This window comes from Barbus barbus (assembly GCF_936440315.1).
Source record: "Barbus barbus genome assembly, chromosome: 36".
Classification (NCBI taxonomy): Eukaryota; Metazoa; Chordata; class Actinopteri; order Cypriniformes; family Cyprinidae; genus Barbus; species Barbus barbus.
In genome coordinates this window covers 28,347,289-28,372,645 of record NC_136714.1, presented here as the reverse complement: position 1 = coordinate 28,372,645, position 25,357 = coordinate 28,347,289, and the positions used below count along the sequence as shown (strand labels likewise).

The 25,357-nt window shown below is 37.6% G+C and overlaps 2 protein-coding genes across 2 annotated transcripts in view; one reads left to right on the top strand and one right to left on the bottom strand.

Moving 5' to 3' along the window:
- Positions 1-6,726, top strand: part of LOC306856432 (homer protein homolog 1-like) — a 20,796-nt gene extending 14,070 nt beyond the window's left edge. The window contains exons 7-9 of the mRNA XM_079395726.1: positions 2,489-2,599; positions 2,675-2,755; positions 5,224-6,726. Of these exons, the coding sequence (XP_079251852.1) occupies positions 2,489-2,599; positions 2,675-2,755; positions 5,224-5,418 (387 nt within the window). The 3' untranslated portion in view covers positions 5,419-6,726. The remainder of the gene's footprint in view (positions 1-2,488; positions 2,600-2,674; positions 2,756-5,223) is intronic.
- A 1,137-nt stretch (positions 6,727-7,863) lies between these two features.
- The window catches only part of LOC306856166 (junction-mediating and -regulatory protein-like), a 29,405-nt gene continuing 11,911 nt past the window's right edge, over positions 7,864-25,357 (bottom strand). The window contains exons 3-10 of the mRNA XM_079395218.1: positions 20,217-20,367; positions 18,183-18,352; positions 17,856-18,021; positions 17,399-17,586; positions 15,507-15,581; positions 15,350-15,433; positions 13,815-14,286; positions 7,864-10,731 (exon numbers count right to left, since the gene is read on the bottom strand). Of these exons, the coding sequence (XP_079251344.1) occupies positions 10,430-10,731; positions 13,815-14,286; positions 15,350-15,433; positions 15,507-15,581; positions 17,399-17,586; positions 17,856-18,021; positions 18,183-18,352; positions 20,217-20,367 (1,608 nt within the window). The 3' untranslated portion in view covers positions 7,864-10,429. The remainder of the gene's footprint in view (positions 10,732-13,814; positions 14,287-15,349; positions 15,434-15,506; positions 15,582-17,398; positions 17,587-17,855; positions 18,022-18,182; positions 18,353-20,216; positions 20,368-25,357) is intronic.

Here is a 25,357-nt window from a genome sequence, read left to right as displayed (position 1 = left end):
AATGGAGTCTTCAGGCAGTGAGGATGTCTTTGTATTTTTTTATTTTAAGCTTTTTGTAATGACATACAAAACAAAATATTTAAACAATATAATACAATACAAAAAACAAGGGGTGGAATGGGCTAACATGGATTGTTGGCATAATTTCATAATGATATCTAATAATAATATCTAATATTTCACAAGAAAATTGATATATAATTTATTTTCCTATTCAATTGTCATGTCTCCCAAAATGCATAATAAACATGCTTTTAGTCCCGGTGGACATGCATGAAATTATGTCCTGTTTCATAACAGGAAGTCATATTTGAATTTGAAAACCCATAACATTTTCCTGAGATGTTGCTTTATGACATATTATTCAGATTTAAATGACAATTACAAAATATAATCATATTTCCATAAGGATGTGAAATTTTTCACTAAATTAAATTAGCATCTTTAAAGACCGAGGAGAGGGAGTGCTCCTGGTGAAACGTCCAATCATTTGGTATCTCTATAAAGCCCTGAATGTGCTCTGTACAGGACACCCAGACGTGTGACATCAGAGAAATTAACTAAAATAGAATGTCCTCTAGAGAGGCAAAAACTCCATAGCTGGGTCTCAGGAATATATTTAACACTGTTATATAGAGGGAATTAATCTGTCCTGCGATCATAACATATCTGCCATGGGGATCAGCAGTTACTGAATCAAGCTGGAATGAAATACCCTTCTGAAAAAGGGAACTTTGCTGTTAAATGGTGCCTGATATACCTGGGATATCCAGTTTGCCCTAAGTTTGTTCTTGTCCAACAGCTATGCTTGTTTCCTGAAGAGGATATCTGCTTTTAGTGATTTAAGAAAAGCTAATTCTTTGCTCCAAGCCCCATTAAATCTGCGAAGAGTTGCTTGATCAATTCTGCCATGAACTCAGTCGGTCTTCCTTTCTCAACCCCTTCTGGAATGCTGATAAGCCTAATGTTGATACGACGTCTCAAGATCGTTGAGTTTAGACTTCAGCATCTTGTTTTCCTCATGCAAGGTGTTCAGAGAAGTTTCCAAAGAAACAATTCGAGCCTCATGATCATTCGTCTGCCTCTCTACCGCATCAGTTTTGTCGCTCAACTCTTGTCGCATCGCTTGCATAACTTGAAAAGTCGCTTCAAGTTTGTCAAATCTTTCATTAACAACATCAGCAACATCCCTTCCTCCTCCAAAGCGAGGCCCTCTGCTCGATCAGCTCGTTGTCCGACTGCTGAGAGGATCTACCACCTTACGGTAGTTTATTTGACGGCATCGATGCGATTTGAACCTTGAGATAAAATGTGGAATGCTATAGATTTTGAAGTAACATTTAGCCATATCAAAGCAGGTTTAGAGACTATTAAGGTTTTTATCAGCTTGGATGTGGAGCAGTTGCAAAACACATCTCCCTCCTACACTGCTCCATAGCGCCCCCCATCCTCTAGGTCCTTAAAAAGAGAAAAAGAAAGGAAATATTGGGTCCATCCAGTCCTGAGATACATAGAGGAAGGAGAGTTCCTCCTCCTTATTAAAGGGTTAGTTCACCCAAAAATTTTAATTAGCCTGTGTTTTACTCATCCTCGAGGCATCCTAGGTGTATATGACTTTCTTCTTTCAGACAAATCCAATCAGAGTTATATTAAAAATTGTCCTGGCTCTTCCAAGCGTTATCATTGCAGTGGGTGGGTGGTTTTTTACAGTCAAGACGTCAAATAAAGTGTGCGCATCCATAATAAAATGTGCCTCAGACGGCTCCGGAGGGTGAATAAAGGCCTCCTGCAGCGAATCCATGTGTTTTTGCAAGAATAATATCCATATTTCAAATGTAATAAACACTCTCACTTCATCTCATTTTTTTATGACGGACGAAAGTTTCGGAGGCAGTGTGTTACCGTGATCGACACAAAGTGAGGTCGTATTTATTCTTCAGTGTGAAAAGTTCAGACTCTGTGCGCAATGGCCTTAAAAAACAGACATTGTGATATTTAGTTTTTCTGCTACATGAAAATACAGGGATTTTCACCAGATGTCTTGAATAGCTCTATTTGCAAAGAATGAATCATTCTAGAATAAACGGGGTGGAATTTGGAAAAAAAAACTTGAAATATTTGTAAGAAAAATAATCGTTTAGCCTTTAAATTAAGATTATTTTTCTGACCCCATTGGCAGATATTTTTTGCTTGTTTTAGACAAAAACTAACAAAATTTGGATAATATTTTCAGAAAACAAGACAAAATATCTTTAGTCATTTTACTTGTCAATTGAATGCATCTTGATTCAAAAATGTTTAGATATTTATAAATATAAAAATACTAAGGAAGAAAATATTTGTTCATTTCCATCAAAGCGAAGGCAGTTTCAGTAGAATGTTTCTGTGTAAAGTATAATGCTGAAATTCTGATGATAAAGCCCTGATTGTCATCACTGAAGCGAATCAGTGAATCAGTGAATCAGTAGTGACTCAGTGTGTGTTTCAGGTCACGGAGCTGGAGTGTGTGAGCGGACAAACCGCCGGCGTCAAAACACAGAAAACAGAGCTGAACCAGACCATCGAGGAGCTGGAGGCCGAGCTGAAGGCCAAAGAGGAGGTCAGAGGTCACACCGTCACTGCAAACCACCCAAACACTGCTTTACACAGGCCTGAGTGTGTTTGTTCCCCACAGGAACTGGAGAAGCTGAAAGAGGAAGTGGAGAAAGCCAGCCAGCTGCAAACACAGAGAGATTCGCTCTCTCAGAAACTACAGGTGAATATTCACTGATCATGATGCAGGAGTCTATATGAGCACAAGCATCACCCTCTTATATTTATATTCTATGATATAGTTTAGCAATATCACACCACCAAGAGCGCTGCTTTTAATCAATATCTGCATGATATCTGATTTATACAACAGGAGCATAAACAAGAAGTTCATATAGTATTGATGGCACAATGTCATCAGTTTTGCTCAATTTCGCGAATGAAAACAGTTCTAATCAAAGCGGATCTGTTGAGCATCAGCACATAGTGGTGATTCGTTTCTGAATGAATCAGGCGTTTGAATGAATGAAGTGAGTCAATGATTCAATGACTCATTCATAAAAACAGTCACTTACCTCATTATTGAACGAATCCGTTGAATAAATGACTCGCTCATTAACTCCTACTGGCGATTTTAGTTCATAATTTAGATTATCATTTCATTTCAAAAGACATTTTATGTTTTAATATTTAAAATAATAAATCTATACCTATTTATTAGGGGCCAAGCACCGAAGGTGCGGAGGCACCTATTGTATCTGTTAGCGTTCAATTTTTTTTTTCTTCCGCTGTGAAGTCTATGGCAGCTCGGATTGTGGGAAAGTTGTACAATTTGGTGCACTGATAGAAGACGGTCTCAATACTAACCACAGCAAATTTGGAGTCTCTAACTCAAACTCTCTAGCGCCACCACTTGTCCAAAGTTTCACTCATGTTTATACTAATAACTTTTGAACCGTAAGCCACAAAATGAAAATTCTTTTTTCCTCTGAATCCTTTGCTCAAGTACAAAATTCAAAAATCGTAAGGTTTAGTTTTTCGCTATTTTCAATTGTTCGTAAAACTTACTTTTTTGAACTCATCCTAGACGGTTCGTCCGATTCTCACCAAAATTGGCTCAGATCATCTTCAGACAATGCTGGCAAAAAGCTATGGAATTCAACTTGATTCGCTTAGCAGTTTTCAAATAATGAGCGAACAAATTCTACAAAAAGCACGCAGAAATGGATGCGAGGCGATATCTCCGCAGCGGTTTGGCGTATTGAGACCAAACTTGGTGTGTGTTATAACAAGCATGACCTGAGGCTACCTGCAGTGTTTCGGCGCAGTGCCACCTAGTGGTCAGGAGATACGAAAAACGCATATTTATGCTTATAACTTGTCGGTGGAAACTGGTCTCTTTAGATTCGGTGCATCATGCCGATATCCAACCATATCCAATTTTCCCATGTCAGCCATTTGGGGCGTCAGCCATTTTGAATTTTGTAGTAAAATGCTATATTTTACAAATGCATTGACGTATTGTTACAAAACTTGGTATGGGTCATCAGCACGATGCCCTGAAGGAGTCTGAAAAGTTTTGAAACAGTGCCACCTAGTGGTAAAATCACATTTTCACATGCTTATAACTTTGAGTGGGGTTGACTTATTTTCACGAGAGTTACATTTTTAGACTCCTGAATCCTTGCCGAGTCCAGCGATATCAAACTTGCCAGATTTTGGCTTAATGGTTTGTGCAGTGTAGCATTTTAGCGCTTAAAAACATTTGCCAATATCTTAGAAACCGTTACTCCGATCGACACGAAACCACCGTAGGAAGTTCGGAAACTTAGCGTCCCGTCTAAGGGTTAATGCCCAATTGCCAAAATGTTGGTAGTAAGTGGCACAAAAACGTCAACAGTCAGTCATTTTTCATCTACTCATATATAAATGTGTCTATAACTCCAAAACAAAATGAGATATTTTCACCAAATTTGACACACATATGTATGGGCACACTCTCAGGACACGTAAAACATTTGGTGGGATTGTGCCTCTTGGTAGAACTATAATTGAACAAAACGTGAAATTGCCATTGACTATAATAGAGTATTATGATATAAAATGCTATGTTTTACGAATGCATTGGTATATTATTACAAAACTTTATATGTACCATGGAGATCATGACCTGAAAGTACTCAAAAGGTTTTGAGACAGTGCCACCTTGTGGTCGAAATTTACAATGAAATGTCAAATAAATGTTAATTCCTTTCTGTGAATTTTGCCTATTGTAATGAGACTGATATTAATAGATTCCTTGGTTCATGCTGAGAACAGTGACTACTTTCAGCCATTTGGACTACAATAATCTTAATATGGCTTCAGTTACTCATTCCTGCAGTTGGTCTGATGCTCCATACTATGCTTAGCTCCTCATTTTGCCGCTGGAGTGCTTGGCCCTGTCATTGCTGCTTGCAGATATATTTGTTATTATTATTTCTAAAGGTATTTTTTGTAGCGTCAATTCAGTGCTTTTCTCATTTGACACAATAACGATTTTAAATGATCTTTGGGTGGGTAGTTTCTCATCCAATTGATGTGTGATTAATAGGCGATTAATTAGATGAATTAATCAGCACGTCATGTAATTAATCAGATTAGACGTGTTAACCGGCTGTAGTGAGTAACGGCGAGTGTTGTGCTCATCAGGAGACGGAGCTGAGGAACGCGGAGCTGGAGTGTCAGCTGCTGGATCTGGAGCAGCGTCTGGAGAACCGGCGTCTGGAGAGCGAGAGCTTCAGGAAGAGTCTGCGCTCGCTGCTCGAGCTTCTGGATGGAAAGATCTTCCAGCTCACCGAGCTACGAGACAGTCTGGCCAAACTGATGGAGAGCGACAGCAGCTAGAGACCAGACGAGAGACACACACTCTCTCTCACACACACACACACATGTTGGTTTGTGTGGTTTATGGGGACTCTCCATAGGCGTAATGGTTTTTATACTGAACAAACTGTGTGTGCTATTGCCCTACACCAACCCTACACCTAAACTTAGCCCTCACAGGAGACTTTGTGCATTTTTAGATTTTCAAAAAAACACCATTTAGTATGTTTTTTAAGCCTTTTGAATTACGGGGACATAGGCAGTGTCTTCATAAACCACCTTCATATTGTAATACCTCTGTCATACCCATGTCATTATACACATTTGTGTCCTCATAAACCACATAAACATGCACACACACACACACACACACACACACACACACACACACGCATACGCACGCACACACACACACGCATACGCACGCACACACACACACAGTTTTACACTGACTCGCTCTGGTCTGGGATCACACACAGACTGTGGATCCAGGAGAAGCGTGATGACACAGAAGACCTGGCTGTGCTCTCTGACTCTTGGCGTGTTTGGCTCACACAGGTTTTCTATAAAAACGTCACGAACAGAGCTGAAGATCCGCTGCGTTTATCTGCTACTCTTCCACTCTTGAACTTCCACTGAAATCTGAGCAATACGAGAGAGAAAGGGAATCCGGTATCTCCCGTCTCACACACACCTGCGAGGACGCTTGGAGTCTCCTCTTTCCTTCCCAAACACTGTTTAAACACAAACACGAGGAGATCGGTGCACTGAGGTCAGATCACACGCGTTCCTGGGCTTTTCGTTTTTGCTCTTTATGAAGAGCAATGGTTTACTTCCTACTGTATGATTTCTGGTTATTTATTGTAAAAAAAGATATCTATATATTCTAATCACAGTGGCTGCATTAAGTAGTTATTTCAAGTTTTAATTTCTTTTTTATTATTATTTGCAGTGTGGAAATATGGTTGTTTTTTAATGTGGAGATAAACTGGCAATATTTTTGAACTCTTTAAGTATTTAAAAGGGAAACCATGTCATCAAATATGAGTTAATTTAGCAGAGAGAGTATTCTTTGCCAGACCTGTTCTCTTGTAGATGAAGCTGCCTTCGGTACTGAGATAGATGCATCAGCGGCAGTGAATCACGTCCTTCTGATCCGTGATCACGCAGAACTTCAAGGGCTCGCAGCAGTTACATGTGCTAGGTTTTGGATGGCTTTATTATTATTATTATCTTTGATTTATGACACCTTTGAATAATTGAGAATATTGATTATACCACACACTTAAACACAATTGTAATTCTGAGTTTACAGTAAAATTAAAGAGGAAAAATGATCGTGTTGTTTTTCTCTTTGTGAATGTTTGCACTCCTGTGAAGAAAATCATATTTCAGCTCAAATCAGAAGAAACCAGGAACCGATATCCTGCGTAAAGAAGAGCTTCAGGATATGTTCCTCATGTCTGTAAATGTTACTGTGTCTGGACGCTTGGCTTCAGTAAAGTCATGTGACTTCAGAAGACCTGGATGATGAGCTCCAATCACATGAACGACGGTAATGAAACTGATGTGAGGTGATGTTTTGGGTTTGTGTTCAGCAGAAGGAAGAAAAGTCCCACAGAACCACACGAGGCGAGGAACGATGACAGAACATGATCACTATTGGATGAATCTTTCCTTCGATACTAGATCAGGTGCATCTCTATACGAGAAGTACTGCAAAAAAGCAGATTTTTGTCTCAATTTTTTTTTTTTTAAGTAAAAATATCTAAACATTCGTAAATCGAGATGCGTTTACTGGAGAAGCAAAATGATTTAAGAAAACAAGTCTAATTTTTCAAAAAATTTATAAAAATGGGGTAATAAAGTTTTTTCTGACCCCAGGTGCATTTTCTTTTTTTTTACTCATTTAATTTTTTTTCCCTTCAGAAAACAAGACTCGTGTCATTTTGCTGCTCCAGTAAAGGTATCTTGATTTAACAACGTTTAGTTTTTGTTATATATATATATATATATATATATATATATATATATATATATATATATATATACTGGAAAACAAGACAAAAATACTGAAGGAAATCTTTTTTTTTGCAATGTAACTAGTAAACAAAGACAACTTTTGTGACACTAAATATCCAATAGAAATGATAAACATTTTAAATCAACTTAAGATGTTATATTTGCATTGGCTATTAGCATCATGGTAGACATTTCGCTTTTCTAGTAACATTTCACTTCTTTCTCAGAAATGGTCACATATCTGGTTTAATATCGAATAATATTTGATGGAAATATTTCAGCAGCAGGTGGATATTCATGAGGAGCTGATTGTGATGTCATCTGACACGCCCACTGATGCCTGTAGCCCCGCCTCCAGCTGCTGTCATGGTGATGGTGGTCAGCTGATGCCACCCAGTGGTCAGACAGAGTCCGTGCAGCTCAATCTCAATACAGGACCAAAGGAGGGGTTTCTTTTCAAACTTTATTTACGTAAGGGGCAAAAATGCAAATTCAAAATAACTATTAGGAGTACAATGTTTGGAAAAGCAGAGTAAAAGCAAACTGGAGAATCAAAAAAATCATTACGTTTCATAATATTGCTTTACATATTTAAATATTTAGTTGAACTCAATAAATACATGTGTCCTGTAGGCAAACATGCGATGGATCTGCGCTTTATTATACATCAGAAGGTCTGTTTATAATATTGCACGTGTGGAGTGAGCTATCGCTGTAGTGTTTCGACGGGAACCGAGTTTGATTGACGACGTAAAAATGTATAGAACGAACAGAACAAGGAATATGATTCAAAGAAATAATATCAAAAGCTAAATACAGTACACGTGATGAAAACATGTCTGATTCCACCGCACGGCATCATGGGTAACCGCGGCGGTCAGGCCTGTCGATGGTCCAGTGCCGGAAGTCCACAGAGTCACAATAAAGCAAAGACTCACGAGTTCCTTCAGATCAAACCTGCTTCTGTCCAAACCCCAAACCTGATCTCAATGATTGTCTCTGCGAATGCATTCGGTGTTATCTAACGTTATTCTAACGCTCTGGCAAGGTTACCAGCAAACGTTCTTCTAGTAATGTTAGTACAATGTTTCTCAAGTTCTGGTCTCTAAACATGATCGATACATGTTCAACTCTTAAATGTTACAGTTTCAGAGAACATTCAAATGTAACGTTCCCTTAATGTTCATACGACCGAGAAAAACATTTTAGATACATTTGTAAGCAATAATCCTGGATGTTTTGAACATTTAGAAATAATATTTTCATAATTTAATTAGAACTTCAGTGAAATGATCTTAGAATATATATATTTGTGTGCATGTTAGGGATGTAACGATAAGATAATATCGCGATTAGAAGTTCACGATGTGATATTTACTGCGGTATTTAAAAAATGAGACAAATGAAGAATTGGAAAAAAAAATAATTTTGTACATTTTAAAGTTAAACTCAACCCTCTTTTTATTTGTGATATACTGTCTCTGTCTAAATGACATTCACACTGCTGTTTTAGGAAGACAAACTAATTAGAATATAATAATAATAACAATGACAGAAGTAGCCATATGTAAAATAAATAAATGAATATTTGATAGGTATATTATTTGTGCTTTACACTACAGGAGGGAAATGACAATGTTTCTCACTTGAAAGAGATATTTTGAATTTGGACTGTATTTAAACCGCGAGCTGTCAGTAATTCATATACTGCACTTTAAGCTTTTATTTTGAAGGAAAACTCCAGCTTACAAAAACACGTCTCGCTACAAATCTAGTGAAACGCTGTAATCATCTGCCGTGAAAATAAAGCATAACTGGTGGCTCGTTAAACTCCCAGAACGTGTAATAAAGGAGTTGACTGCATTCGTTCAGTGTGAACGGAGCCGTTCTGAGACACCGGATCACGAGCTGATCGTCTGAACGAAGTGAAACACAGCCAAAACAGACTTGATGAAGAGATTATATTGTGCTTTCAGTTCGAGTTCGTTTGACAGATATGGTGCCAAAGCATAACGGCCCAAAACACAACTTTAAAGACCTTTTATGTTAGAATAAGAAGTTTAAATACATTTTAAAAACTACACTTTTTGCCCAGAAGACCTATCGTTTCATATCGTCATGTGACCACGATAATATCGTGATATTGATAATATCGTTACATCCCTAGTGTGTGTATATATGTATTTTTTCTTAATTTTAGCCATTTTGCTTTTATCTTCTTTATTAATTTTTTTTCTTTTAATATATTACTATTTAGATTTAATTAGTTTAGGCTTATTTATTTCTGCTTGATAATAGTGCTTTAAACTTACGTAAATTAACTGCCAAGGCAACATGTATTATTTTCATTTAGTTTAAGTTTTTTATGTAATATATGTGACCCTGAAGCACAAAACCAGTCATAAGGGTCATTTATACATCATCTGAAGCTGAATAATCATCTTTCCATTGATGTATGGTTTGTTATGATCGGACAATATTTGAAAATCTGGAATCTGAGGGAGCAAAAAAATCTAAATATTGAGAAAATCTCCTTTAAAGTTGTTCAAATGAAGTTCTTAGCAATGCATATTACTAATCAAAAATGAAGTTTTGATATATTTACGGTAGGAAATGTACTAAATATCTTGATGGAACATGATCTTAATATCCTAATGATTTTTGTCATAAAAGAGAAATGTATAATTTTGATCCATACAATGTATTGTTGTCTATTTCTACAGATATACCTGTGCTACTCATGACTGCTTTTGTGCTGCAGGGTCAGATATATATATTATTTCAGTGTTTCTTTCTTTGACATCAGTGGAGACTGATTTCAGAGCTGGTTGGTTTGGTCGGTGGATCAGATCGTGATCAGGAGAACATGAATGGGAAACATCTCGTAAACGTAAAGACAAAAAGAATAGAATAAAGTAAATGAATGAGTAGTAAGTGGAATAAACACTCAGGGCTGATGTGACGCGTGCGGCCTGTGTTTCAGTGATCTGCTGAGAGGTAAACACACGCTTCAGCTCTCCCAGTCGGCGCTGGCCGGCATCTCGTCCTCAGACTCGGACTCAGGCGAGGCTTCTTTGATGCGGCGCAGGGCCTCGTGGATGCTGCGGGTCAGCGGGTCGGACGCAGTCGCTCCTCTGCAGCTGCGCTCCTGTCTGCGCACCTTACGCAGCTGCACTCCCTTCCGGATCTGAGCCAGGATGTTGTTTCCGTCGTCCTCGTCCGGATCGGGCGCCAGAACGCGCAGCTCGGCCTTCCGCAGGTGGAAGCTTCCGCGCTTCAGACTGGCCAGAACCTCGTCCATCGGCGAGCTCGCTGAGGACACAACAGTGTTATTGGGCTTTGTTTCCTAGCGGTGTTGGAATTAATCGATTATAGCCTACTGACATCATTCACATGCACTGCAAAAGATTTCTTCCTCAGTATTTTTGTCTTGTTTTCTAGTATAAATATCTAAAACTTCTTGAATGAGGATGCATTTACTCGACTTAAGATATTATGTCTTGTTTTCTGAAAATATTATATACATTTTTTAGTTTTTGCTTTAAACAAGTAAAAATATCTGCCAATGGAGTAAGAAGAATAATCTTGTTTAGCCTTTGAATTAAGATTATTTTTCTAATCCCATTGGCATTCTATCTTAAGCCATTTCACTTGTCAAGTAAATGCATCTTAATTGAAGAAGTTTTAGATATTTATACTAGAAAACAAGACAAAAATACTAAGGAAGAAAATCTTTTTTTGCAGTGTACACACTTATTTAAACTTTTTAAATCTAATATCTGGGCACATTTTGGAAAAGCCCAGCTCAGTGCGTGAAAAAGCATGCCTTTCCCTGAATATGATCGGTGTTCCTTCAGAGTTTTACTTCAGATATGCTTTCATTTCTGGCGTGTGGCTCAAGCACCGACAGACTTTCACAGCGCTGTGTTTGTTTGTCCTGAAGCTCAATCACATACAAAATACTTTTATGATATGAAATTGATGTAAACAGTTAGTTATGTCTGATATGTGGAGATAGATCTGTGCATTAGTCTATTAAAGCTGCCACTGTCTATGATCTCATCAGTAATAATCAAACAGCAATAATAATTTAATACAAATCTTTTAGACCTCCTTGTATTTAGGTTTTCATAATCAGTTTGAAAAACCCCCCCCACACATTAATGAATAAATCTTTATGCATACAATTATTTAATTTACAAGTGTCATGTTTGTGCTTTTTATTCATGCGAACTACAGCTTCTGACCTTTGAATCAAAACATACTTGTGATTTTATGACATAAATTACAGATTTATTTAATCAGAGAAACAATCTAAATGTTATTTGTATATTTTACATTCATTTTATTAGAAGCAGGCCAACAGCGCCCCCTAAGTAGCTGCTAATGTGATCTTGTGACTATCATACGCAGAGCACATGTGAGTTATTCGTCTTATCAGCAAGGCATAGCAGCATCATTTTTCATATCGGGCCGATGTTTATATTTTAAGCCATTATCGGTCGACTCCGATAACATTGTGCATCCCTAATGAAAGTTATTATGTTCAGTGGCTTATCCTACTGTTCTTAGTGATGTTTAGTGGCAGTTTATCTGGAAGTGATGATTTTGTTCTCGTTGACTCGTTGGATGGAAACGCTGCTAACTCTCAAGTGTTTTATGTGATATTCTAATTTTGTGCATACGTTAAATTCAGTGTTGCATTACTTAGTTACTTTTTACGGAAAGTAATGTTGCGTTACTGTTTCTCATCTGGGCTGGGCTTGCTTGTATGTTTTTAATATTAATAAAAGTAATATTTTTGGCATATGTAAAAGCACTTTCACACCAAAAGTGAAATGAATAAGACTCAAGCTGAAGGAAATGTAAATATTTAATTATTGCAGGTTTATTATATTCTGAATTTGACAGTTTTTATTGATTTTGAGGAATACTGAATCTGGCGTTATTTATATGAAAAAGTAAGTCAGATGTTTTACTGTAGACAGAGCTGGGTAGTAACTGATTACATGTAATATGGATTATGCGATCCGATTCCAGAAATGAAACGCTTGTAAGAAGTACTTAGTGAAGTACTTGTAGATTAAATTTTAAAATACTTGTAATCAGACTACATTTACTTTATGGATTATATGATTACATATTATTTCCACAATTGCAATAATTGATAATTAATTGTTTCTCCCTAATTCCTCTTTTAAATGTTCCTCTCTAAAATATCCTCCTGCTTATTTACTCAGAAGTCTTCTGGTTTGTGGACATTCACACAGATATCAGTCATTATTCAGGTTTGAAACATTAAAATGCACAACTTCATCATCTTTTTTTGTCATCTGATCCTCTTTCACCTAATATTTTATTTGAAGCATTGCTGAGATTTTAATAAATATTTCAACAATGAAGCATCACATCTGCATGTTCGTGGGTCTCTGGCATTGGTTAATGGTCACATGACATGCAGGTAAACAAATAAAATATATTTATTTTCAGTAAGTGTTTTATTTTATTCATTTTAAAATTATTTGTTTTAATTTTACATTTTTATGATATAACTATTAGCTTTTCATCCCAGTTTGGGAATATAATTTATTTGATAAATAAATATATTTAATATATAAACATACCATATTTTTCTTAAATATATACATGCATGTGTGTGTATTTATAGATAATAAATATACACAGAACACTTTTATTTTGGATACGATTAATCGTTTGACAGCACTAATTTAAATCAATTTGATAAACGAGTAAAAAGTAATTAAAAGTAGTCTGATTATATTACCTCAAATGTGTAATGTAATGGATTATGTTACTAGCGTAATGCTGTCAGATGATTAATCGCATCCAAAATAAAAGTTTTTGTTTACATGATAAATATACACAGCACACACCATATATTATATATAAATACACACACATGCATGTATATATAAAAAAATATATATGGTATGTTTATATATTAAACATATTTATTTATTTATAATATAAATTATATGAATATAAATATAGACATGTAAATATGTCAAAATATATATATGCATGTGTGTGTATTTATAGATATATAATAAATATGCACAGAACACACACATATATTATATAAACAAAAACTTTTATTTTGGATGCGATTAAGTGTTTGACAGCACTACTAACTACATTTTTTGTCGCATAATTTTGAATCAGTAAAGGATTACAATTTGTAAGTAATCGACCCAGCTCTGACTGTACATTAGGAAGTAATGCATTACTTTACTAGTTACTTGAAATAAGTAATCTGATTATGTAACTCAAGTTACTAGTAATGCGTTACCCCCAACACTGGTTAAATTTGCAACTTTGGATGGAAGCCCGGCTTGCGTGAGAGCTGCGTTTAACCCTGTGTGTGCCGGTCTCACCTCTGCTCCACTGGTTGGACTCGAGCGAGGCCGTCTTCCTCAGCTTCTTCCTGGCGTTGAGCAGCTGGCTGCTGTCGAAGAAGCGCGCGGTGAAGGGTCCGAGGGGAGAGCGGACAGGGCTGGCGTCCGCAGGCGTCTCCTCCAGAGAGGGTGGTGGAGGAGGAGGTGGAGGTGGAGGAGGAGGAGGAGCGATGGGCGAGGTGGACGAGTCCAACAGCAGCAGCTCTCTGGCCGGAGGAAGTGATGCGTGTGCATCAGGGGGCGAGGCTTCAGCCACGGCTCCGCCCATCGGAGGCAGCGACAGGAAGCTCTCGGGCCGGCGCAGCTCTGGTACTCCGGCCGGATGTTCCAACGCAGCCGGATCCGGAGCGTCGTCCGTCTGCACGCTGGCCGCCTGCATCTGCGTCGCTCTCTTCCTGGAGTACGCCAGACGCAGACGAGTGGACTTCAGAGTCACCTGACCCGGGTAGCGCTGCGGAGACCAATCAGCACACAGCCAGTCAAAGCTACAGCGCTCTGCATCTGTGCAGGATTTTAATGTGCTGAAGATGTTCTGTTAATACAGCGTTTGGAGTCAAACAATAAGCAGTAGCAGTGTTATCAGTATTAATTCCTGTTACTTTTACAGTACCTATTAATATTTTGAACTAGCTTTTTTTTTTATAGTTTCACTTTTTTATTGTTTTAGTCATTGTTATGTGCCTTTGTCATTTTTATTAGTTTTTTTATTTTATTTCTATATTTAGATATCTTTATTTGAGTAATTTCAGTATTTTAGAAAGCTTGGTAATTTAACTTAGTAAAAGTTGCCAACCAAAATTAAATACATTTAAATTAAGTTTTTCATTTAAATTATTTCAGCTTAATTTCAAGTAACAAAAACTATTTCTAGTGCTTTTTTTCTTTTTCAATTTATTTACAGCTTTTATTAGCTTTTATTTTTTATATTTTCTATTTAGACTTATTTATATTTGAGTTCAGTTCTTCAGTTACTTCAATTTTGTTTAGTTGCCAAGGCAACATTTCTTATTTTTGTTTAGATGTTTAAGTTTTTTCATCTAATATTTATAATAAATTTTAGCTTCATTTAAATTTTAAGTGCTTTTATATTTCTGTTTTGCTTCATTTTCATTAATTGTAATAATTTTCTTTAGTCATTATTCTTTATTTTAGTAATTTTAGTACTTCAACTTAGTTTATTTTATTTAGTGGCCAAGGCAACATTTCTAAAGTTTTTCTAATATTTATATTTTCACTTTATTTCAGTTTAATTACACTTAACAAAAACTATTTTTGAAAGCATAAGTTTGATTTGAAGGCAAGCAGTTTAATATTTAACATTAATATTTGATTTCAGAAAATGATTTTTAATAGTTTTAGAAGAGACTGTATTCACAACGAGCAAATGAAGATGTGATTGAGTGATTCAGACAGATCGTGCCAGTCCGTGTCAGTTTCTGCAGGTAGTGCTGTATGATTGTGATGCTGTGCTGGGAGTGTTTCTCGTGTGTTTCAGATGCAGTCGAGCGTCTGACCTGTCTGAAGCTGCGCAGTCGGTCCAGTGTCCTCTGTCTCTCCTGACTGACTCTGCTCCGCTGCTCCTCTTCCTCCTCTTCATCCTGCAGACACAGGTGATTCATGAGATCAACATGTGATTCATCATCAGCATTACATTGCTGTTTAGACTCGTACCTGCAGCAGAGCTTGCTGGGAAACGCCGTCCGGACCGCCCTGCCGCTTCTGTGTGTGGTTGATGATGCAGATTTCCTGAGAACGAGAACAAAACGAGACGTCAGAACTGTTAATATGGGACGGATTACGGGATATATCGGCCCAACAGTAAAAAAAAATTGTTAGTCGATGCCAGTAAATACAAAATGCCAAATATCGGTCTAACAGAAAAAAAATTAACAGACGGCGAAATTGCAAATATTGGCCAAACAAAATTTTTTTACCGATATTGATAATAAAAATGCCGAATATACCACAAATAGAATTAGCTGATGCTGATCATTTAAAAAATTGCAGAATATCGCCCAAACACAGAAGATGATAATTACAAAAAGCCAAATATCGGCCAAACTGAAAAAAATTATTAGCTCATGCCGATAATTCTGAAAATGTCAAATATCGGCAAATAGGGATGTAACGATGAACCAAAAGCTGGTTGAAAATCGGTTGAGATGCCAAACAAATCGCGAAACAGTTGGAGAAGGAGTTTATATGAATGTATTTCTGAGTGGAACTGACGGTCTTTAGAAAAGATTACGTGGTATTTTCTTTTCATCTTGCCTCTGAACGATGCATATTAATGTAGAGTTCATAAGCGCAGCTGCTTTGTTTACAGCGGTAACCAAGGAAACACTGTATCATTGCTGCTGATAAGCGCTTTGTTTACAGCGGTAACCAAGGAAACACTGTATCATTGCTGCTGATAAGCGCTTTGTTTACAGCGGTAACCAAGGAAACACTATCATTGCTGCTGATAAGCGCCACCTGCTGGCAGAGAGTGAATGATGTTTTATGTAGTATAGTTTAACGAAACTAAAGTCAGACCATTCTGTTTTTGCTTCAAATTTCGAAATGATAGTCTAATTTAGATTAAAACTGCTCATGCTGCATCTTTGTGGATTATGCCTCTAATTTTAAATGGAAAGAGCACAGGCAAAGCCTTAGTTTGTTTATATGAAGAGATTTATTTTATTTGAGTAACTTATTTGATTTGTGGTTTGTTTTAAAATTTCAATTTAGTTTGGTTATATTTCAATTTCACAAAGAAACGTGCAGCAATAGCCTAATAAAAGGACACCTTTTAATTTACCGTATAATGTCTTCAATCTCATTTTGCTAAAAAAAATCGTGAGAAAATCGAATCGTGAGTTGAGTGAATCGTTACATCCCTGTCGTCAATATATCGGTCGACACTACATGACACTGACTACATTTACATGAACATCAGTAATCTAATTATTTACCTTATTCTGAACAAGACAATATCATAATTAAGGTGTTTACATGAGCTGCTTTTAGAATATTCCTTTCATGTTCCCGTTTTACATGTTATAGCACATAGATCGATTAATGGCACGTCATTACGTCACCACGCAACGCCATCCGACGTCCAACCCAGAATTTCACATATAATTCATCTTCGTTCTGATGCATTTACAGTTTTGGGTGTTTCATTTTTAATTTACTGAAAGCTTCAAGTGCAGGTAATTATTTGTCGTGCTATACGAGCAAACAGACGATGGCGTTGCTGAAGCTATGCTCTTGTTTGCCGTCAAACGGTTGATCACTGCCGTGTGTGTATCCTGTCAAAAAACGCCGATAATCGTGTGATTAAGGTGTGTACATGTCTATACCGCACCGCGATAATGCGACTAAAATAGGAATACTCCACATGTCTTTATTCGATTTGTGTTTACTTCAAGTATGACTTTAGCCGGATCAAAAATCTCTGTTTATATGGTAGATTCTTAATCAGAGTATTGTCTTAATTGTGTTAAAATCAGAATATTGTTCTCCATGTACACGTACTGACTGATGTTTATATTCTGATCAGATGTTTGCGGCTCTGATACCTTCTTGTGTTTGAGGTAGGCTTTCTTGGCGGTGATGCGTCCCCTGCGGGCCTCCAGCTGTCTGGTCCTCTGCTGGAGTTTGGCCACGTCATCTCTGGGGGGGGTCAGAGGGGTCGAGGGGTCATCGGTGGACTTCATGGCGTCAGGACTCTCGTAGGTGTCGTAATAAACCACCTCCTCCTGCCTCTCTGCAAACACACACACACACACACACACACACACAGATGAATGCATCATTCATTCACATAACTTCCAGTGATATCGTCGACTTGATTGCACAGATACTATTTGAACTGAACTGAGCTGGACAATGGCAATACTGAATTCAATGATGAACTGACTTTAACTGAAAATTGAGAGTATTTAATACTGTAGACTGCTTTGACACACTCTGTATTGTTAAAAGCGCTATATGAATAAAGCTGACTTGACTTGAGTCAGGAGTGCAGACGCTCACCGCTCATCTGTCTGCGCAGACTCTGCAGCTGCGCCGTCAGCAGCAGCTCCTCGTACTTCAGGATCTCGAACTGGATCTCGTAGAGCTGCAGCTGGAGCTCGTAGTACATGGCCTCCAGCTGGTCCAGACGCACCATGGCCTCCTCGCCCCCCTGCAGACCCTGCATCTGCAGACACACACAGACAGCAGCTGACACACGCACATCTGGGCATTTTCACTTACAACATGTTTACTGAAACCCTGTAATGCAGCGCTAGTGGTGACACGCTTAATGCTGTTTTATATGAGTGTGTGTGTGTGTATGAGTATGAGTGTGTTTGTATAAACCTCCTCTCTCAGTCCGTGTTTCCTCTGTTCCAGGCAGATCTCTTTGGCACGCATCAGCTGCAGTGTTTCTTTAGAAACGGCGTACTGGAGTTTCTCCATGCGCTCCACTGCTGCTCCCCACGCAGCTTTCCCAAACTTCCTCTGGTCGGTGCGCATGCGCTCGAACATCACTGACAAACAGAGAGAGTAGAGTAGAGAAAGTATGTCCGATACTACACAGTATGTCCGATACTTCTCCTAGAATTAAAATTTCATGTTCAGACTGTTTTTAATACTGAAATTAGGAGTGGCATTATTGCAAAATTATTTTTTTAAATATTATAGGGCCAAACATATACATTCTTTTGTGTTTGATTCAAAAGAAATAAAACTCACATGGTTCTATATTTGCCTGACACAAAGTAATTAATTCTGATTAAGTGTTCTTAAAAAAACAAAGCACACGTTTGTTGCTTCACGTTTTTGCGTGCGCATGGAGAAATGAGCGAGGAACGGGAGAAACACACTGAAATGGAAGATTTGGTTGCAAAAAAAAATGCATCGTCAGTTATATGGAAATATTTTGGATACAGAAATGATGATGTTGACCAAAAACAGGTACTTTGTCGGGAGTGCCTTGCAGTTGTTGCCACAACACAACTAATTAGTTTGATCATTTAAGTGGGCACCACAAAACTCTGTATGACGAGTGCAAAGCCAGATCTGAGTGCCGTCCACTGGCGTTTGTTGGTGTAACACCATGTGAGAAGCGAGAGAAAGATATCACTGATGCGTTAATATTTCACCTCATGAAAGACATGGTACCAATCCTCTTTAGTGTAGTGCTCTGTTATATATATCCCCGTATTCCAGGTTAGGGCCGTCGTGGCCTAATGGTTAAAGAGTCGGACTTGTAACCCAAAGATTGGAGACACAGTTCTTCTGGATTCAGTCTCAGTTTGTTCTGTTTCTTCATGTCACTCCAGACAGACTGATGATGATCAGATCAGATCTCAAACATCTCACTGGATTATTACAATTAATGGCTAAATGAATGTTTGGAAATGGAAACTGATATTTCCTCCTGACACACTACAGCAGAAGATACAAATAACTGACTTCAAACCATGTTTAGCTGCTGATAATAATAGTGCTCTAAGACTTTTGGCCACCACTGAGGCTATATATATATATATATATATATATATATATATATATATATATATATATATATATCCCCATAATAACCGGATCGCTTCTAGATGCCAGACTGCACTTCTTTATTCACAAATGAGGGTAAGAGGGCAAGGGTTATTTTAGGGTAAGAAGCAATTATTAATATGATAATATATTAGATCCTTGATTTGCCTGAATTGATAGTGAATAAGGTGAGTCAAATAGTGTTAAATAACCCAAAATAAGGTAAAAAGTCATTTTTCAGGGTTATTATTATACTTTATTATATTTATTTTCTATGACGATGCCTACAAAATCATGCCAATTATTATAGAATTATGAATTATTTAATTTGAGAAATTCAAGACATCTGATGCGCATTCCTGTATTTCTACACATTACTATATATATATAATGTCAGTTTTTTCCAGTGTCGTGCAGCCCTAATACATGCCTAATCCTAACTGTAACTAGACACATTTTGCTCTGATAAAAGCTATTTCTACCTAATATTTTAGAGCTGGTTTTAGCTTATTTTAAAACCATTTTTATCTTATTTTTCATCATTTTAAGCCATTTTAAGAAGGCTTAAGATATTTAAAGATATTATAAACATTAGCATTAACAAGACTTTCTGTAAAGCGGTTTTGAAACAATGTGAGTTCTGAAGTAAATGTAATATCTTCATGCCTTACAGTTGCATGTAGCAGATCAGAGCTGGACGATAATACAGTTACATTTTGCAAATAAACAAAGTATGCGGAGGCCCCTGTTGGACCCCGGGGTCAGCTATATATAATGCAGTAGATTGTCAGTCATTCCTGTCAGATATTGCTGATCATGTTTGCAGTGATCAGGCCTGAAGGACGTCGGTCTCACCTTTCTGAGCGCGAGCCGTGGTCTCGAAGTATTTGACGGTCAGGTCCTGTATGGACAGCACAGCGGTGTGAGCCTTCCTCTGCCAGTCCTCATCCTCCCTGCGCAGAGACTCCACCCGCCTCGGCCCCAGACGCTCCGTCTCCAGAGAGATCTGACACACACACACACACACACACACACACACAGCCAGTTTACAGTGCAGACAGTCTCACTGTTAAGACCAAGCCAAGTCATTTATTTGATTCTCATTCATGTGAGTCACTTGAGTCATGAGAATGATTCATTTATATTTAGTCATTTAGCAGATGCTTTTATCCAAAGCGACTTACAAATGAGGACATTAGACGCTATCAAAACCAACAAAAGAGCAACAACATGCAAGTGCTATTACAAATCATGGTTAGCCTAACGCAGTGCACATAGCAAGGGTTTTATTATTTTTTTAAGAAAAAGGAGTAGATAGAATATAGAAAAAAGAAAGCTAGTGTTAGTTTTACAAGAAAAGCTAGCAGTTAGAGAATAAATATGCAATTGATAGAGGGTCAAATGTGTGTTTGTTTTTTTTAAAGAAGATAAAATTTATATTTAGATAAAATAAAATTAGAATAGAGAGTGCTGGAGTTAAAGGCTCAAATAAAGATGGAACAGATGTGTTTTTAGCCGTTTCTTGAAGATGGGTAAGGATTCGGCTGCTCGGATTGAGTTGGGCAGGTCGTTCCACCAGATGGGAACAGTTCATGAGAAAGTCTGTGAAAGTGTTTTTGTGTGTCTTTGGGATGGTACAATAATGCGTCGTTCACTTGAAGAACACAAGCTTCTAGAGGCACATAAGTCTGAAGTAATGAATTTAGGTAAAGGGGTGCAGAGCCAGTGGTGGTTCTGTAGGCAAACATTAATGCCTTGAATTTAATGCCAGCAGCTATTGGTAGCCAGTGCAAACTGATGAACAGAGGCGAGACGTGCGTTCTTTTCAGCTCATTAAAGATTAATCTTGCAGCGGCATTTTGGATTAATTGTAGAGGTTTGAAGGAATTGGCTGGAAGACCTGCCAAGAGAGCATTGCAATTTTAAATAAAAGATCAAAAGGACCAACAACGCAGGTTTATTTTCAGAGCCTTCCCGATCACACCCACCAAGGGCACCAACAACTCCAACCAAGCGTGCAACATAGGATATACATGAATGAAGCAAATCAGCATATTACAACAAACTCTGAAGGATCCTGTGACACCGAAGACCGGAGCAATGATGCGGACAGTTCAGCTTTGCATTACAGGATAAAAAGATGCATTTCATAATAGAAAGCAGTTATTTTAATGCATAATACTATTTCACAGTATTAGTGTTTTAATGTATTTTTAGCACATAAATGCACTCTTGGTGCAAATAGGAGACTTTATTAACAACAATTAAAAATCGTAATGTTTCCAAATGTAAACAAGTACATGACACTTATGCTTTAACTCACTTTCATTCAGACCAATAACTGTGTTTGAGTGATTTATTAAAAAAAGAATCGGCTCATAAGAGTCATTTGTTGGTGAATCACAGTACACTGGTCATGCTGTGTGTTTGTAGGTCATCACAGTAGAAACACTGGGACTGACCCGAACAACAGACACAAACACGACGAGTCACGAACACACTGTACAGTGATGATCACCAGTGAATAAACTTCAGTGTGTTTAATGTGTGTGTGTTAGCGAAGCTTTCTGGAACAGTATGTTCAGACACAGACTTACAGTATCAACACTGCAGAAACTATAATGTAAACCAGATGCTGCTGTGGTGTACACACACACACACACACACAGTCCTGAGAGAGTCGTCTGAATCACGTCATGCTTTAAATATCCTGATCTCACTGAGAATAATGTGACCTGTGCTGACACAACCAGTCGAGCAAATTTGAAAAATTAGTTCATTTTTATTTTCACATTCTCCATTAAAAGACTTTCAAAATTATGTAAGATTTTTGGAATCGGAATAAAAAATGATTGCTACACCCGTTTAAAGTTGATATAGAGCCAGCAAGGTTGATTATGAGAAAGATTCAAGTTTTCCTCCAGTTCTTTTCTTATTAATAATTAGGCTACCATATTAATAATCACGATATAGCTGTTTTTTATTTTATCTTTCCAATTATAAATAAGAAGAGATGGAAAAAAAACAGTATAGGAACAAATAGCCTAGAAAGAAACAAGTAATGCATTACCTTTATCATTTTACATCTAAACAAAAGCATTCATATAGCCTACGAAAACTACAAAAGCAGTTAAATGAAGTACTAAGAGTGATTTTTCTTTTAGGCAATTGATAAATAACACTGAGACAGACGGCCTACTGTAATGCACAAATCATATAAAGTTACACATCAGATGTTTTTCCTCAAGCGTTCACTTAAGACCGAACAGATTATTGTTTGAGTGAATACTGAAATACTGTAATTCTGTGTATTTATCAGAATTGCGCGCCATTATGCGCGCTCTTCAGATGACATATAACGTCTTAAACCACGGAGAAGTACCAAATTGTCATGTTTTAAAGGTCCCATGGCATGAAAACTTCACTTTATGAGGTTTTTTACCATTAATATGAGTTCCCCTAGCCTGACTATGGTCCCCCAGTGGCTAGAAATGGTGATAGGTGTCTCATTAGAGTTACAAATGACCTGCTCTTATCATCGGACCGTGGTTGTATCTCTTTATTAGTGCTACTGGATCTTAGCGCTGCGTTTGACACTATCGACCACAACATTCTTTTAAATAGACGAGAACACTTTGTTAGCATTAGTGGAAGTGCCTTAGCATGGTTCAAATCGTACTTATCTGAACGCCATCAGTTCGTAGCAGTGAATGAAGAGGTATCATATCGATCACAAGTGCAGTACGGAGTACCTCAAGGCTCAGTACTAGGGCCGTTACTGTTCATGCTTTACATGTTACCCTTGGGAGATATTATCAGGAAACATGGTGTTAGCTTTCACTGTTATGCTGATGATACTCAGCTCTATATTTCTTCGCAGCCCAGTGAAACACACCAAATTGAGAAACAAATGGAATGCATAGTCGATATAAAAAACTGGATGATGAGTAACTTCTTACTGCTAAATTCTGAAAAAACAGAGGTGTTAATTATCGGACCTAAAAACCCCACATGCTGATTGATGGCAATCTTTCATTTGAAAGCCATGTTTCTAGCATCTGTAAAACTGCGTTTTTCCATCTCAAAAAATATCTAAATTGCAACCTATGCTTTCAACAACAAATACAGAAATGCTAATTCATGCGTTTATGACCTCAAGGTTAGACTATTGTAATGCTTTATTGGGTGGTTGTTCTGCACGCTTGATCAACAAACTACAGCTGGTCCAAAATACAGCAGCTAGAGTTCTTACTAGAACCAGGAAGTATGACCACATTAGCCCGGTTCTGTCAACACTGCACTGGCTCCCTATTAAACATCGTATAGATTTTAAAATCTTGTTAATTACTTTTAAAGCCCTGAATGGCTTAGCTCCTCAGTACTTGAGCGAGCTCTTATCACATTATAGTCCTCCAGGTCTGCTGCGATCTCAAAACTCTGGCCGTTTGATAATACCTAGAATATCAAAATGAACGGCGGGCGGCAGATCCTTTTCCTATTTAGCACCCAAACTCTGGAACAATCTACCTAACACTGTTCGAGAGGCAGACACACTCTGTCAGTTTAAATCTAGATTAAAGACCCATTTCTTTAACCTGGCTTACACATAACACACTAATACACTTGTATTATTCAAATCCGTTAAAGGATTGTTAGGCTGCATTAATTAGATCAACCGGAACTGGGAACACTCCTCATAACACATGATGTACTCGTTACATCATAAGAAGAATGGCATCTACGCTAATATTTGTTTCTTTCTTATTCTGTTTCTCAGTCCGTGTCCGGATCAGATGGTGGATCGGCGCCGGGAGATGATGTCTCCCTGATCGTCGGCGGAGGCCGGACACCTGGATGAGCCCCGGGACATATCCCCAGTGAAGACCTCCACTTAAATACAATAAAACTAAAAATTCAATAAAATAACTAAAAATATAATAAAATACCTAACTACATAATACTATTATTGTTAGAAATTGCTACAATATAAAATATAAATAAATACATTTTATACATTTAAAATTTTAATTAAAACAATAAGTAAACAATAAGCATGCTTGTTTTGTCTTGTGTTCAGTGATTGGACTGGCTCGTGCCGCTGATCTACGAGACTCTTCTGACCGCCAGCAGGACGTCCAGACTCTCGTGCGTCTCGTCACATGTCTAATTCATGTATGGAAATGCAATACCCACACTGAACCTCTCTGATCACATGACACTCGATCTGGGCGTCCCATAATGCCTCAGTCGCTCATTCATCTCCTCATGCATTCATTCATGCGGTGCTCGCAGCCCATATGTTCATTTGACACTGCTATGTGTGTGTGTGTGTGTGCATGCATGCATGCGTATGTGTAAGTATGTTTATGTGTGTATCAGTGTGTGTGTGTGTTTGTTTGTGCATGCACTAATATGTGTATGTGTTTACTATAAAAATCCCTTAATTCACAGAAAACACATGCAAATGTGAGAACGCAGTATTTGCATGTGTTTTTGTGTGAATGATGAGGGGTCTCAGTGTCTCACACACACACACACACACACACACAGAAACCTGAATTGTCAGTTTGTCAGGTAAACTGTAGAAACAGAGCCGGAGGGTCATTTGCATACAGGTGTTGTGTGTGTGTGTGTGTGTGTGTGTGTTTGTAAACTCTCAATGAAGTGCAGAGTCATGACTGGTTTAGAGTCACCAGGGCTCGCAAACTTTCTAAATCCCTGGTATTCTTCGGGCAGGTACGCTTCAGATTTTGGTAGCCCGAAAATTAATTTAACTAGCCCAAATAAAATAAAGACCATAATGTCAATCAAAAAAAATTTAATACACAAATATCAACGAATATCAAGGAAAGAGTTTTATTTTACTATTTACAAGGTATCTGCAGAATTCTTAAAAATATATTTAAGGCAATTTGAAAAATTATTTATTATACCATTTAACATATTTAAAACTGTCTAAGGCCTTAAAACCTCTTCAGTTTAGTTTAGTTGTATCA